This window comes from Anomalospiza imberbis, chromosome 7, assembly GCF_031753505.1.
Source record: "Anomalospiza imberbis isolate Cuckoo-Finch-1a 21T00152 chromosome 7, ASM3175350v1, whole genome shotgun sequence".
In the NCBI taxonomy this organism is placed as follows: Eukaryota; Metazoa; Chordata; class Aves; order Passeriformes; family Viduidae; genus Anomalospiza; species Anomalospiza imberbis.
The window spans coordinates 33,795,521-33,812,646 of record NC_089687.1 but is presented as its reverse complement, the minus strand read 5'-3'; the positions used below and the strand labels follow the sequence as shown (position 1 = coordinate 33,812,646).

General features: G+C 43.7%; 1 protein-coding gene across 12 annotated transcripts in view; it reads right to left on the bottom strand.

The window, feature by feature from the left end:
- UNC80 (unc-80 homolog, NALCN channel complex subunit) overlaps positions 1-16,720 on the bottom strand; it is a 124,795-nt gene extending 108,075 nt beyond the window's left edge. For all 12 annotated transcript variants that reach the window (XM_068196445.1, XM_068196450.1, XM_068196446.1 and 9 more), the window contains exons 1-7: positions 16,580-16,720; positions 15,244-15,292; positions 8,572-8,728; positions 7,386-7,684; positions 4,636-4,759; positions 2,747-2,820; positions 2,116-2,255 (exon numbers count right to left, since the gene is read on the bottom strand). In XM_068196445.1, coding sequence (XP_068052546.1) covers positions 2,116-2,255; positions 2,747-2,820; positions 4,636-4,759; positions 7,386-7,684; positions 8,572-8,728; positions 15,244-15,292; positions 16,580-16,671 — 935 coding nt within the window. In that variant the 5' untranslated portion in view covers positions 16,672-16,720. The remainder of the gene's footprint in view (positions 1-2,115; positions 2,256-2,746; positions 2,821-4,635; positions 4,760-7,385; positions 7,685-8,571; positions 8,729-15,243; positions 15,293-16,579) is intronic.
- Positions 16,721-17,126: the final 406 nt, after the last annotated feature.

Here is a 17,126-nt window from a genome sequence, read left to right as displayed (position 1 = left end):
AAGTCAATGCTGGAGGCACTTGGCAACTGCATCAGCATATGCCACACTATACAAAATACAGACTCAAAGTTTCTCCCCTAGTGCTGTATTCAAGGTAAAATGGCTGCAAGTTTGACAACTTTGAAATGAGCTGTCACAAAAACCTGAAAAACTGAATTAGGAAAGAAAACAATGTGAAATGGGAATGGGCTGTAATGTTTTCCCCATAAACCTGACATGAAGGGTGTTTTTGTCCAAGTTTGGGCTGTGCCACATAGGTCTAGCCTGCAAAAAGCCAGAGATATACTCAAAGTATCCTAGCAAAGGAAATAAAACCTGTCGTCCCAGTTGCAATTGTGAAAGGTGATGCATTGCTCCCTGGTCTCTGCAGGACCCTGTGCAGTGTACAGGGCTAAATAAAGTCTTTCATGCTCCCCTATCTTTGGCACAGGCAAACCTGAGGCATGACACAGGCTGGAGCAAGGCATGTTCCCCTTATGAAATATTTGTAACTAAAGTCCTTCCTGCAAAGTCTATTTCCCAGGCAGCCTGTTCAAGGTAGCAGCTGGATAAAGCAGCTGTGGTTTATTTGCTTCAGGATTAAACTGAATCATCTCTATGTGAAGAATAACACTGCGTGGAGGAGCGACACTCAGCAAGGATCAGAACAAGCCATTCGTTTAGACAGTTTCTGAGGACCAGAAATTCAATTCTGTAGTTCATTTAGAGGAAAATCTAGTGCTTCTATAATCATCTCATGGTTGCCTGTGACTGCAGGGAAAGTGGAAATGCAGCCTTCCTTCAACCCCTGGCCAAGGACAAAGGAATACTTTGGCTGTTGGTAAGCAGAGTAAACAACATTTGTTCCACAGTTATCTGTCGCTTGGCAACCAAAGCTCCCTGTACAGTTTTAACTCATCAATGAGTTCTGCAAATGAGGAGGCATAATGATGCTCTCTTCAAAGCCTGTCTGAAGCTTCATCCCCATGGCAACCACCAGACCCTGCTTGATAAATTGATCACCTGATTCTGTCTTCTTCAAAGGCTGCTTATTTTTTACAGCTGTGCACTCTGAGCAGTAGTGTTCACACACAGAAAGGCAGCTCTGGCCCCACCTTCAGTTTTACTGGCTCACATTAATACAAATTAAATACAGATCCAGAACTGACAACTGGCTTGATAAAAAAATCCCAAGGGAAGTTTCCTGATGGGATGAGAGACTTAAGGAATAGCTGTTTCCTTTGCCTCAGTGAAAGGATGTCCTGAGCTCCCATTTGAGAGGCCAGAGCTGTTCCTAGCTGATATTCATAAAGTCACTCCATCCTATATTTCTGTCACTGTAACGAAGCCATTTCTTAAAACTGCAGTGTTTTGGATATGACATTTCTCAAAAGAGATAAGCAACAGGACCAGGGTTTTCAGGTGTTCAAGTGACACTCCTAAATCCAAAGAGACTTGAAATTCCAGCCCTCCCTCTCCAAAATCTCTGAAAATACTCATCAGCTTGATTTACTTTACAGCACTACTGAGTGTCCAGCACTTCTGGAAAAGGGAACAATGAAAATCTACTTCTACCTTTTTGTGCCCAAATCTAGATTAATTTATTAATGCCAAGCTGGAAACCAGAGCCTGAACACTGCAGGACAAGCTGGAAGCATGTGTGCATAGCTGTCCTTTGTTAGTCTGCTCCTTTGGGTCAGTAGTCTAAAGCCAGCCATGCAACAGGAGGCAAAGGAGGCATAATGAAGGCAGTGGAAAGAGGCTTGCAGAAATTCTTTGCTTGGGGGAAAGAAAATCTGGTCAGAAGGAAGCCAGATAATATACCAGTTGCCTGAAGCTAAATCTAGCCTGGAAAGGGTGAACCTGAGGGTTATTTTTTGAGTCTTTAATTCCAACATTCTAGAAAAGACCAAAGAAACTTTCCCAACAGGCCAGCTAGAGATTTCTCTGAAGAAAGCAGCACTGAGTAACAAGTGCTGCCATCTTTTTCATCACCCAGAACTGAGATTTGTTAAGAATTTGATACCAACATCCAGCAACCTCAGCATGTGCAGACAAAAGTGCATGCATGATGGACTTGTGTGACCTCCACCACTGAATCACATCAGCAAAAGCTTCTCCTGAACGTCTTTGTACCTGGGATGTGCAGCATTTCTCTCCTGGGAGGTTTGGGAGGATACACTTCCCTCCAAGGAATTTCCAGGGTGACATGCTGAACCAGAAGCCTTTGGAGGTACAGGATCTGGCTGTGCTGTTTCACAGACCACCTGCAGTCCCTTCAGATTGTTGTAAAAAACAAAATAGGTATGTAAACATCTTGTTCTCTCCTGTGTTAGTTTTATAACTGCAATTTGAGCTTAGACATGACAGTTGCTTACACCATAATATCACGGAAAAACTGATCAAACCTGGGACTTCTCAATACAAGGCATTGTACAAGGCAAAGGGTATATTGCATTGTACAGCTCTCTTGCCCAGGAGAATGATTTGGGATGGAAAGGACCTTAAAATCAGGCTCCAACCCTCCTGCCATACAAAAGATCAGGCTCCCAGCCTGTAAGACAGGACAAGGCCAAAGAGGTCCAGATAAATATACCCCACACCCTTCAGTTCTACTGCAAACAAAGTCAGGAGCCTTAGCTGTGAATGACTGTAATTTCTGGAGATGAAACACTTTAGGGTGGTAACTGCAAGTTTTCTTTCAATATTTATTCCCCCCTCCCACAGCACCTTATTCAAGCTTGTCAAATCTTAGCACAGAATTTACCTCAGTACGTCCACTGTCCAGATTAGGGGATTCACAAGTCACGCTCTGATTATTGGTGGGAGAACTTCTCTTGGCTGAGGAAAGAAGCCAAAGCAGGACATTTCAGGAAAGGCCTCCTACACTATAATATACCTATTATATAGTATTATAATAAAAGGATAAACCAGAAAACAAAACCAGCCATCTATCTGCTGCAAACTTCCTAGGCACTAGTCACAGCCATAAAAAGAAAATAAGACTGGGTTAGGTTTTTTTAATTCTTTCTATTGTGCTGTCAGCAACACTGTCTACTGAAAAATCTCTATTTCTTTAAAATAAAATTTGAATATAAATTTCATCCTAAATCCATTTGCCATCATTTGTGTTTTCTTGCGCAGAGCAGTGCCTTTTATTCTGGAGTTCTGCATCCTATTTTTACACATATTCAGGTCTTCTTCTAGGTTACATCACTCAAAGTGTACTGTGATTTCCAATCTGCCAAATGCCTTCAGCACAGGAAATACATGGCTGCCACACAAAGTTTGACCTGTAATACTGTAGCAGACCAAGGGTATCACACAGACTAGGGTGACAAGTCTTGAAATCCTGCTGAAAGCTGTGCAGATGTGACTTTGAATCAGACTAACTGCAAAACAAATACTGCAAAGCTTCTTCATTACATTTTTTGATTTGTTGTTTGAAGGAAAACTTAAATAAATTCAATTTTCTTTTTTCCCAGTTTGAGAAAATGCTAAGATAGCAGCATCTTCCTAGACATAAAAGACCTCATTCCAATTAATATTTCTGTCCTGCTGAAAAAACTTTCAGAGCATAACAGAGCACTTTCCTTCCAGACTTTACTTCTGAAACTATTTTTAGGGATTTTCTGACCACACATAGACCTATAGAAAAAAAATCCAATAGTCAAAGAAGACTTAAGACTCATTTCCTTTGTTAGTTCCAGGGATGAAATACTGTATTTTAATTCTAGAAGTTGAAGCAGAGGGACAAAGAGCAAGATGTAAAAGACTGTTTTAAATCATTTGGCAGACTTGAACCTTTTTTAATTCTGACTGTCCCAGCAGGTCTAAAGAATCTTCAGAACAAAATATAACATACAAAATGACCTGTTACCAGAAAAATCTGATCTAGTGAATTACATTTTCACTATGGTAAAAGTTACAGTACTGTGCCATTGAGAACTAGAAGCAATGGTACAGCAGTATACCCTGCTCACTTTCAATTCATCACCTTGCAGGACTTATAAAAAAAACTGTTGTCTAAAACATACCAGTAAAAATGTTTTTTTAGGACTAGGCCAGACAAAAAGACTTGGAAGCCAAAGCCTTGGAAGCCTAAGCACCCAACTCCAACCTCACTATGGCTGAAGCACAAAGGAAAAGCAACCCCTTCCAGTATGCCAAAGTGAATTTACAACCCAGGCCTTCACTGGACTCTCTTGAAACTACCTTTTCTAGTTTCATAACAAGCTGGAAATCAAATTTTAGATAGAAGGACCACCTGTGTGCTCTTCACTGTTCATTTTTCTCCAGTGCCAGTTTGGGAAAGATATCCTCACTTATGTCAGCCTGCTGTGAGATACTGTCTTCACCCTTCTCAGCAACTAAGGAAGATAAGGCTAACAGAAATCATATGAGGCTGACAGAAATGGTAACTCCACTGAAAAGTTACAAATTTCCTATTTGTGATGGTTCTCCCATCTCCTATTTAATTATTATGCAAGTGTCAATTGACTCTGAGGGGAAACACCTTAAACTACTCTAAGGTTTGACTACTTCCTGCAGATCAACATATTCCTTCATATACAGAACAGAACGGCAGCATCAGGCGAACAAAGGGAAAGGTTTCCCAGATCTCAGGAGCTCCACTACCACAGCAAAGTCACAGACCTGTAATGATGTTCCTGATGGGTTTTACAAGAGCATTGAAGGCAGAAACTTCAGGCTGCCTATGTTCCCACATTGGCTGCCAAATCACAAGGCCACTAGCCAACCGGAACGTCAGGTCAGACTCCTAAAGAGAGAAAAACAGAATGTTGTTTCCAGTCTGCAAAGCCTGCCATTTCTTACAAGAAATAAGGGATACCATGTGCAGTTGTCCAGTCAGTATATGCTAATTCAAGGGCTACTGACAATACTCAGCAGGCTCTTTACATGTCAATTATGGCTAGTAAAAAAAATCACAGGGAAATTTCAGTCCAAAAATATACAAAGGCTTTTTTCAAGTGAAGTTTCTATCCTAGTCAATGAACCCTGTTTTTCCCTGGACATTAAGCTGTAATATAAAAGGCCATTCCTGTCACAAAGTATCCCTTTTAATTATACATAACTTTATGTTTAGTATTCAAGCCCAACTTTAGGATTTACACTCTAAGACTTAAACTTCTTCCCCAAAAGAATACTAAATATGAAAACATTACTTAGAAATTGAGGAAGCATGTAACAGATTACTATGAAGTCATGGTACACATTACTGTGCTACCATTAGCATTGCTAGCACCTGAACTCTGTCAATACACAGAGACACTGGTACTACTTCCACCTGTGCCATCACTGTTTTACACATGCAAGCAGCTGAAATAATATAAATTAGTACACAAATAAATCTTAGCAGGATCAAGGTGCAGCTATGCACTTACTTGACCTCATGTCAGATCTACATTAGGAGACACAGATGTCAGTACAGCCCCAGCTACCCCCAACGTGGCAAACAAACATGGTAACAGCAGTTTTGGTGGTACCATTACAGGTGCACAGCACTCTCCTATTGAGACAGCCCCAGGTGCCTTGACATTTGGAATGGATGTGGCAAACAAACATGGTAACAGCAGTTTTGGTGGTACCATTACAGGTGCACAGCACTCTCCTATTGAGACAGCCCCAGGTGCCTTGTCGTTTGGAATGGATGATACAGACAGAGCTAAAGGAATGGCAGGAACCCACTGCTTGTAGCTCTCCAGTCCTTCTATTCCCCACTCTCTGTTAGTGCTCTCTCATCATAATCGACTCACAAGCTTGGCTTAAACTAAGCTTGGTTTTAATTACTGTTTCTACTAACAGCAACTTGCAAGGCTTTCAGACCTGCTAGCAGTGACACTGCATTTTCACTGGCACTGCCAGCTTGTGGTGACGTGCCAACACTTCTACCTACAGCTATGCAGTTAAAGAATTACATGCAGCCCCCAAAGCCTGATTTAAAAACATTTTGCTCAAGACACAAATCCTCACAGAAGTTAGGAATTCAGCAGTTTAGGTCTGCCTATGCAAACATGTGTCATCTTCCTTGAGCCCATGCATTACTTTGGCTATCTGAGCAGGCAGTCTTCTTCCCCCGAGACTTAGAAGACACAGAGAGGACAACATCCACTTAGTGAAACATTTACATGCCTCATTTAACTCCTCTCCTGCACTTTGTTTTGATGACAGAAATGTGCATATTTTAATTGGCTTTTCAATGTTCATCATCACAGTATTCCAGAGATCGCAGAGATTTTCAAGGTAAACTTGAGGTACTGTTACTAACCCCATCTTGAACACAACATGCCAGAAAGATTTAAATAAAAGATTGGAACTCCAATCTCTATTAGCCAAGGTCTAACCCCAGTTTCATTCCATTTATTCAAATGGCAGCCTGCATTTTTGTGTGTAGTGCTGGGAAGAATTCAATGTTTCTTCCTGTCCTGTCCCAGTAGCCTACAGACAACTAGTAAACAAGTATGAAAAATCTGGGCTAAATAAATTAAACATTACTCAGTACACAGGAATTCAGTAGCAGAAGTAGAGAAAGAATCTAGTTCTACAGTCTTGCTTTTATCTGCCTTAATCAAAAGATTATCTTTCATCTCCTGTTCCTTCCTACCTTCTTCAACTGTTGCAGCATAGAAGGCAGGATTAGGACAGATAGCCCCACCACTTCATGACTTTATAGTCCTTTTTGCAAGGACCTACTCCTTTTCGAGGCCTAGCTGGAAACATAAAGGCTAAATGGCAGCCTCTCAGAGACAGGAGTCAGAGCATGAAGAAAATGTCTTTTCATCACATCACTCTGCAAAGCTGATGTGCTCAGGATAAAATTAACAGAGGGACCCCAGTAGACAGGAGGCCCGCAGCCTGTTTCACACTTCAGAACAAAGGAATGCTCCATTGCCTTTGCCACTGCCATGCTAATAACACTGTCCTGGTAATTAGCATCAAGATGATTAGTAATGACAACAACAAACCCCAGTGGCAGCCCCATGGTGGAACCCTGAAAATCCAGCAAGGCTTTTCTGAGCAATAGTTGAGAATCACTGAAGCAAGTTAAAGCTCATAATGCTTTCTGCAGCTTTCAGGATCCCAGAGACTTCACAGGGGCCACAGATCTTTGCCATTCCCAAAGGCTAAGAATGGCTTACTTTGTGGTTTTTTTTTTTTTTTTTTTTTTTTTTGTCTTTGTGCCTGCCTGATGCTGTGGTGACTGTTCATGGCACTGGAAGAATTTCTTCCCAATGGCAGCAGTATTCTGCCAGCTTGCGAAAATACTCCCAGCAGTACCCCAGTGTGCACTGTGAGCTGCATTAAATAACAAGCACAAAAGCAGAATCATTCCTTCCCTGCTCAGAGCTGTCTCCACACAAGAACCCTATCACTGTACCACTTACTCTAATCCTGTGGACAAGGGGAGCAAAGAGGAACACAAACAGCTCTACTGTGGCCATGGAATTCTGGAAGAACTTCCTTCTGTTATTCTCCTCCTCCTCAGTCACGGCGCTGGGCCGGGGATGCCCTGGTGATCCTTGGTTTTCAGCCTGGTGGATAAAGGCACTACTGCTCCCTCCCCAGCTGGAGCCTCGGTCTCCTCCAAACCGGTCATTGCTGCAGTCCTGAGGAGCCTCCAGCAGCATCCAGTGAAGAGTGTGAAGAAGCTTTGTTTCCGCTACTCCAAGCTTATCCTGATGTCCTGTATGGAAAAATCCATCACATTATCTCACAGGGTTTCCATTAATGATATTGTTCAGAATTGCACTGGAGGCTAGATATCCAACTCCCAAGATAAGCATTTGAAAATTAAAATTCTACAATGAAAAGCACCAACATTCTGTCTCATATTTGAAACCTCCTTATTCAGAAGCCTCCATTTATTTCCCAGAATTTGGAGTTCAGTCTCTGCAATGTCAGCTGCAGGGCAAGGACAGCAGCATGGACATAGAGTGGTCCCAAAAGAAACGAACTCAGTCTTGTCTGTTTGACTTTGTTGAATAAGACAAAATGCCAGTGAGCACTGCGAGGTGCTCAAGCTGTGTCTTGTTAATGTTCCCTACTGGCATGTCTCAGGAAGCAAACTCCTGCTGAAATCAGTACAAAAGTAAGTAAAGTAAGTTGGATTTGGATCTGCCTCTCTAACTGTCTGATTGACTATCTGCTGAGAGTCACATGCATTGGTCTAAATAAAAACAAAAATAGGAAGAAAAATCCCCAAAACCTGAAGATATTAAAAGTACCAGCTGCAACTGACCACTGCAGCATGCCCTGAAAGAAATACATATTCCTTCAAGGAATCCATGCCCACTGGGTGCTAAAATAAGTTCTATTATTGCTGGGAAATAACTAGCAAAATGTTATTGAGCTACTCTGACTCTTTAGCTCATCAGGCCACTAACTCCACTGGGGAAGATTTCACAAGTTACCCTCCCCTAAATGAGAAAGACAATCATCAAGAAAGGCAATTCCCAGAGGAAACTAATTAGAATTCTAAGGATTTGGAATTTTTTGGCACCCTGAGCAGCAATCTGTCACATTTTCACTGATAGCTTCAATAATGGCAAACCAGCTGACACGAGCACTGACCTAGCTTGTTCCTGTTGGAGAGCAGTGTTGCAGTGCAGTGCAGCACGTGAGGGAGTGCAGCTTGGACAAGTTCCCAGCGAGAAATGCTCTGGATGGCTTCAGAGAGAGCTGGAGAAAGGCCATGCAGCTTGTTTTCTACTAAAACTCTTTCAAAAGACTAAAAGTAAGGACAAAGGAAAAAAAAGACATTGTGTCTGTTTCTGCACATTCCTCCCAGTACATGAACATCCTCTTTTTAAAATCTCTAATTGTGTAACTGAAGCAAATTTTTAAATATTTGTCCTGAAAAATAAAGTCTGTAACTAAAGCTCACCAGACATATGGACATACTTGACTAAGAAATGAATGGACCACACAATATATTTTCTACAATATAAGAGAATTGAAGTATGTATCATCTATTAGTCAGTGCTGACATCAAGTCAGACTTGCAGCTGTGCTGGGCATGCCAGTAATCCTGTTAGAAGTCACAGGAGCTAGGAAAGTCTGTATTTGTGGAGCTGAGTGCTGGATATTCTTTAACACACATGCTCTTTCAGTTTACTGTAACATAAAGGGCAAACCACTAAAGGTATATGGGCCTTAGGAAATGTTTTCACACCCTGTCACAAAAAATAATCAGGGGACAATTTTTTTTTTTGTCGAGCTATGATGTAATGGTTTTGTGAACACTTACAGAGCTGATGGCTGCAGCAAGTTCATTATTTCCACCTCAACAACACAAAATAAGGCTATCTGCCACTGAAATCCCTAAGGAAGCTCCTTATTGTTAGCTGCTCCAAGTGTTTCAATAAATTGTTGTGACCAGATACAAAGATCTCATTATAGGTCAAAAGTGCAGTTATATTCCTTCACTGAAGTATCTACAGCAACGATAATGACAATAACCATAAACCAGCTTAACCTCATGGCTACCTCTTTGCTGTTTTACCAATTTTACCAAGCTCTGGGCAAACAAGTAACTGTTGCCCAAAAGATGCTTCAAAGGCCCTCACTCCAGATTCACAAAGCTTATCCTGCAACACAAGTCGTATCAATTTTTTTTTTACCCTGTAAAACTGAGGGGGTGGTAATAAGAATAGACTTAGTTACAAAGAAGAATAAACAAGTATGTCAAAACAAGCTCTCCTGAATGAGCAACCACTCCCAAGCATGGCATGCTAACCTGTGGTAACAGGCACCCTCCTGCCTGTGCCAGCAGCTGGGCACATTTGTTCTCTCAGTTTTTGTGGCCCTGTTTGCTGGTGTGGGCAGACATGAGCTCCTCTACCAAGAGGCTGGGTGTCCAGGTGCAAGCACAGTGCCACACCATTGTAGTTTTACAGCATCCAGTCCTGCTCAGAGGCACAGAAACACACAACTATCCATTAGACAGAACTAAGACTATGCCAACAGACTGAACCCTGAAATACTGACAGTAACCATCAGAGCTGCCATCAAATATCAGTGTGCAGAAGGCCACACTGCCCACCTACCAGAAACACCAGGATGCATTCAGAATACTGCACTTTCCTTGTGGACCAAAAATGACTGAAATTGGAGGGCATTTGCTGTAATACATGGAAAAAAACACTGGCTTCCTGAGGATTAGTCAAAAATAATGTGCCACGGATCATGTTCTCAGCAATATGTTTCTTAGCACCAGGAATGGATAACCTGCCTACCAGAGAAGGGATGCTTCAAGTCACCCTTACAGTGATCTGCTAGGGGTCACAGCATCTGAAAGGAAAACTCTCCTGCCATTCAGTCCTATCAGTTCAGGAATGGGGGCAAAATGAAGGGATACCAATGCTTTGGAAGCCCAAACAGGGAGCAAAGTACCCATTGTAAGGCCTGATAATTCTGCTCCAGTCAGGATTCACAGAGGACAGAGAGTGCATTAGTATAAAGACGACAGGGTTTAGAGTAAATATCCCAGTAAATGGATTATTACATAACAAAATGAGGGAGCAAAGCAGCAAAGAAGAAGAACAAGAGAAGCATAGTTACAAATACCACAAAGTTTGAAATAACCAGTGAAAAACATGAGATTTTACTTATTTTTATCAAAAGAGGACAGGGACCACTCCTTAGCCATCGCTCCAGCCACACACTCCTATTTCCACCCTTCCATTAGCTCTGGGGCTCAATGAATCCTTCATTCAGCCAAGCCAAGCCCCTACACAAGCCAAAAGGAAGGTAAATACAGAGGTAAGCAGTTCCTACCCATGTTAGTGAGCTGGATTAGCTCACTGCCAAGCACCAGTGCTGACCAAGGCTTACTGAATTGAATGATCTCACCTCCAGCACAAAAGCCAAGCCATAAGCTCACACTTTAGTAGAGTTGACAAAGCTGTTCAGTTTGCAGGGCAAGGGGAGAAATAAAAAAATCACTGGGAACACCAACCCTATTTTGAAGTGTGACAGAAGACACCTTGCTGCTCCCTGGCTTTCTAGTCAAGGTCTCATTCCTGGGTACTTCAATGGCATCAGGTAGAAAGTTCCCCAGCAATTGCCTTCTGCAAGCTCTGACCCACTGTCAGCATGCTTCAGAAACTCAGGAGGCAGCTAAGAAGTTTGCAGTTTTATCTTTAGATTAGGCTTGTGTTTAATCACAACATTTTGGGCTGCTGGGCCCTTGTGAAGATTTCCCTATGTGGTTAGCCATCAGATTCTTCTGTTCTTTCCAAGCCTGAGCAGAAAACTAAATATTTCTGTACTACAATGAAAGATTAGCTTCTGGAATAGCTTATGTGATCACAAGCATCCGAGACAGAAATACCATATGATGCCAGAAAAATGCAAACACAAAAGCTGCTGTATGGAAAGCACTGAATGTCCAACAGGAACATGCAGTTCTTTGGACAAGCCTTCCTGTGGAATTTGCCTGGAGTGCTCCATAAAGGTGCAGCTTTTATCTGTATCAGACACTCAAGATGCAAGGTCCTGTGTTGCTCCTGAGCCTCCTTCTCAGTGTGCTATGGCTCTTCTCTTTCAGGACCTGCTACAGGGGCAGAAGACCTAATTTTCACCCTGCATGAACTAAGCAACTGCTGCTACAGCTCAGAGGAGCTCCATGCTCAAATAAGAAGGCTGAATGGGAATGTCTGAAAAAGCTCCCTGTGAGTGAGTCAGAAGACAGATACTGTCATGCTCTGGGTATGTCTAGAGCCTCAGGGCTGCAGCTTGGCTAAGAAAACAACTACCTACTTACAGCAGGCTTGTTCAAGCCTGCAACACCCCCCACACACCAAAGGCAGATAAAGAACATCTGCCAAGGGGATACCGAGGGAAGTTAGTGCCTTGGCTGGAGAAACAGTCACTTTCAGCAGGGCTGTGTGTGTGTTCAGCTCCCTCAGGACCACTTACACAAGCATTTTTCCTTTTAGCCTGGTGGTGACAGCTGTTTTCACAGGGAATGGTGGCCAGCCTTGTCTGGCTGCCTTCCCACTGCTGCTGTTCTTCTTTTACCTTCATCTCCACCAAGAGCCAAAGGCACTGCCAAATACCTTGTGACCAGGAGCAGCCTGTGGGTCACTGTCTGCTCTGTCCTGTACCTCTTGTCTAGGCATCTTCAGGCTATCTGTTCCCATTTCAGCAGCATTCTGCCTAGGCTTTGTCATGGCTTCCTAAAGAGCTTTGCTTGAACTTCCCCTAAGCCCAGGGAAGCTGTACCTGCAGGGAATTGCATAAGGCAGGAAGAGGTCAGCCAGGGGTTGACAGAGGGTGCCCAGAGGTTACCTGGGGAATCTCAGCACCTCCTGTTACATCCTCTCAGGAGTGCCAGGGAGTATCCCTGCAGGATTACCCTGTGCGGGTACAGAAGGACCGTGGCAGAAACTCAGAGAAATGGTTTGTGCTTCTTAAACTCGACTTGAGTCCTTGGTGGGGACCTTAATGCCCTGTCCTTCCAAAGCTCAGCCTGCATCATGGAGGAAAGCTGAGACCACTGCTGAAGTCACTTCAGACTGACTGGAAAGAGCCTGAAGTGCAGGCAGAACATACTGTCAGTCTGGGGCAAGTCCACCAAGCAAGAAGAGTTCCTGGAGAGATCTAGGAACCAGGAGGTCATAGCACAAGGGATGGTAAGACTCCATTATTTACTAAACATAGCAATAGTATAAACATTGTGAATAAACATTCAGAAGTAATGAAACACAGATGCCAAACGCTTTACTCACAGAAACTCACTATTCTGCAACCATGTCCATTGGCTGGATAAAATAAGGGCTGCCTCTTTCTGAACTTTGTTCCATAGCTATACTTTAGTTATCCATAATGACAAAACATGTCATCGCATTTTCAAAAACAAGGGAAAAAAACTAGAAAAGAGGGAAACTGAATTTTCATGATCCGCCAGAAAACATTTGAGTTCTTCCACGGCCAATGCAAACCAGAGCAGAAGAATTTAAGCATATCTTTGAGTTCCTCACCATCACCCAAAGATGCATTAGCTTTGTACAGCACTCACATGCTTTCCTGTGAGGCCATTCACAGCTTTGACTCAGTCACATCAGGAATGGCCTTGTGTCAGGGCAGAACAACTTCAGAATGGGGAGGAGGAAGAACATTAAATCCATACTGAGGCACAAACATATTTAGATGTTGTAAGACCATGTATGGGGGAGGGTATTTATCTTCAGCTTAAGGGCTATTATTCATAGACCAACTGAAGTAAGCATGAGGTAGAGAGAACAATGCAATGAAAGGGGCAGGGTTTTTTCCTCGAGTATTATGGTATATAGCAAACCTCAAAGAGGCAATGCAATATGCTCTTGCAGACCAGATGCTGCACTCACTGAATCTCAGACTCCAATATCTGCTTCCTCAATGCACAATAGGCAGCAAACACCACTGCAGCAAGTTTAGAGCCAAGAAAAACACTAGAACACTGCACAGTGTTGTGTCACATGAACTGCCAGACAGTTAACAGCCTATAGACATGCCTACAACAATTCTGGCTAGAGAGTTACAAAAGGAGAGATCACGCAACAGGTGCACAATATTTTTAGGCACACTAGTCAATACAGGGGCGTTAGATAGTCAGCAGGAGGTTTCAGAAGACAAGTCAAGTACCTGTCAAGTTCCAGAAATCCTGTCTCACCCATGCTTGCAGAACTCTGCTGCCCCACTGGATAACACAGAATGTGTTGGTGTGGGCACACCAGTAGGCAGAGGAAACAGATGAAGCATAAGGCAGCAAATGTGTCAGTTCAGCCTGTTACCCAAAAATTCCTCAAAGTCCCACCTTTGAGCATTTTCTACCACAATTTAATGATTATGTTAAGAACTGGAGAATAATCAGGTTCTTCATCCAAGAAGTGGAAATTTATTGACCTTTATGAAATGCCCGTTTTCAGAGCTCCCTTTCTCTTGGCTGAAGCATGCGATTTACATTGTCGCGCAGTTTAGAGGGGTTTTGGGGCATAGTTTTTTCTTTTTTTTTTTTTTTTTACCCTTAGTAAATTCCACTATGTGCCCCCAGAAGAAAGGTGCTTTGGAATTAGCCTCGGGGACCTGATGCCAACAGCCCAGCAGGAAGCAAAGGGAGTTGCAAGCAGAGAGGTACAACACAGAGAAGGCACAGAGAAGGAAGCTCTGCCCCTCTACCCAACAGTAACAGGTATGAGCCCACAGATGAAGCCACAGCCCCAGGTTACAGGTGCTCCAAGGCATGGCTCCTGGTAAAGGACAAACAAGCTCCATTTTCCAGCCTCTCAACAACCAGATACTGTCAGGGGGCATTAACCAGTCATCACTGCTGCATATGCTAGAACTGAACATTTTACTCACCAACACACTAAGCCAGCAATCCTCTATCTGGTATCTAGCAAAAACTCTGAAAAATTTATGGATTTCTTAGAAGAAAATGACTCAGCAACAGATACAGCTTCTCCAGCATAATGCCTTGTGAGAAGGAAGGCAGAAAATTGCTGCAGAGCAACCCAAGAACTTTAAACTATTAAGATACGTGTCCAGACCAAATTTTTCCACTCTGTCAAGTTTGGCTGCAACCAACTAATGTACTTTAAGTAATCCAAAGACCAGCAACCATTCAAGGAATTCTGAAATCCTCTAGATACCCATCTTATTTGAACTTGCTTCATGTCTTCCCTCTTCACTTTTTGACAGTAACTTGAGGCTTTATTTGAAGTACATTTAGAAATAAGAGTTATTGGTATCTGCATAACAGCCTCTCCTTAATAATTCTGATAATATATGTTCCTTTTAATTTTCAGTATAAATATTTCCCATGTTGCACAATGGCAAAAGTATTGTTCAAAGTCTGTTAATATTGTTTAGATTTTCCATATTATAAGCTTGAAAAACCTTCAGGAATTGCAAACTGAAACAACATCAATCTCATGCAAAAGCACATCGACACAGGGTGAACTGCAGGGTTAGACCCAGACTGTCATAGCTCAGTTTGCCCATGTCATTATTTATTCCATTACTACAGCGTTACTAATGAATTACTTATTACTAATATCCAAATAAACTCTTGTTTTGTCTAAAGATGGACATGATTGATTCTCTACATGGGAACAATTTCAAATCCTTCATGTGATAGAAGTACAAAATGAAGCTGAGTGGATTAATCCACCTGTGGAGCTGATCAGCCACTATGGTCAGATTGATCTGCATGACAAGTTAGTTACCAGCAAGCATTGAAAAAGAGACACATGTACATACCACGCAGGAAGCTTCATATTGCTTCCCCAGCTTAGGTCTTAAAAATGCACTGAAAGAAAGGAGAAGCAGCATTAGAGACCCAGTACATCAACGTGTGTTTTTCTTAGTTATTTCTAGGATTCCTCTCATGTCAGAAGGCTGTCAAAAGGCTGAGAAATTCATTGAAAAGGAAGACATAAACCCAAACTATGTTCAGATACCTGTTGATGACATCTGATAAATGTTGTTGTCTTTTCCAGAAGAAAAAGTGCCCACCCCAATATGTCAAGAGGTATTTAATTCAGCCCACACATTCCCAGGGATAAAAATCTTCCATCAATTTTCAGCCATTTTACCTCAGTGGAAGATTTTCAACATATCCTGTTTAAAATTTGTTAAATATTACTGAACTTGGCCTTGCCTCTATTTTAAGCCAGAGATCAACTTGCCAGCTCTGTACGAGATGTTTTTTTCTGCACAGCTGCTGATGTGGAAGGCTCATGGTGAAGTGCAGGCCTGTATGCTGTATGTCGAGAACACTCACCCTCTATCACTCTCCTCCAGAATGAGATCAGAGTAAACATTAAAAAAAAATAATCAGGTCACCTTATTGCAGGGTTTTTGTTGTTGTTTTTGGTTTTTTTTTTTTAATTTTATTTTGAAGGACACTGGCTGTGGCAAAAGGGGATTTTGTGACTGAGGTCTTAAATTAGAGCCACAACCTTCCAAATGTTCCGACCTCCCCCACAATGTTTTCAATTCAGAATCCTGCTAGGACAGGAGACTGACAGGATTCCCAAGGAACGCAAAGCACCAGCCGTACATTCAGCGAGTCCCTCACACATCTCCAGTCCCTCACTCTCCAGTCCTGTGAAATAAGGCGACACTCGGATGTCTCTGTTTGCATGCCGGCCTCTCAAAGCACAGATTACACTTCCAGGACGGCCGCAAATACAGAGAGAAGCAAAGCTGCGGGTCTGGTGCAGCGCTGATGGATGCTGCTTCTGCTACAAGAGCTCCATGAGTTCTCTGAAAAGATGGGGGAGGGAGGGGAAGGGGAGCACGGGACAGGGAGGAAGGGAAAGGCGCATAGAGAAACAGACATGGATGGTTTAAAGTCAAATCGAGCACCTGCCTGGGACTGCCATTAGGTTAAGCCGCCTTGAGACCTCCTCCCACACCAGATACACACAAATTGCTCTATAGCGAGTAAAGAAAACAGGGTTTTTCCCCACGGCTTCACACTGCAGCCGCAGTAATAACTGCATCCTGCGTGCCTCTGGGCAGCAGCCGGCCCGCAGCCCCTCCACACTTCCACTGCCCTGTTGCGGCTGCGTCCCAAGCGCCCTGCTCTTACCTGGTCTGCCTCCATAGGAAGGTCTGGATGGGCAGAGGGATGCCACGGCCACTCTCCTGCTCCTGGCCCTCGGAGCTTTTCCTTTTCACCATGATGCCGATGACAGCCGCCGCAGCCTCAGCAGTCGGGGTCTCCCACGGCTGCCTCTGGCTCTCCGCAACTCCTCACCCTCTCCCCTCCGCTCCCCGCAGCCCACCCCCTCCCCCGGCCCCGCTGGTGCAAGATGGCTGCAGAAGGCAGGGAGGAAATTCGGGGGAGCGAAGATGTCCGCGTCCTCCAGCTTCCTCCGTGCCTTCAGCACCTCCCTCTGTGGCCAGCTCCCCGTGCCCGGAGCGGGCGGCGCCGGGGGAGGGAGGCGGCGGCGGCGGCACCGCCCGCCAAACTTCCCGCAGCGCCGCCAGCAACAGGGCCGCGCCTGCGGCCGGCGCAGCGCCCGAGCGTCCCGCGGCCTGCCGGGCCGGGAGAGCGGCTCCCTCCCGCGACCCCCTCCCCTGCCCTCCTCTGCCCCCCTCTGCCCTCCCCAAGTGGGCAGAGAAGGGAAGCAAGT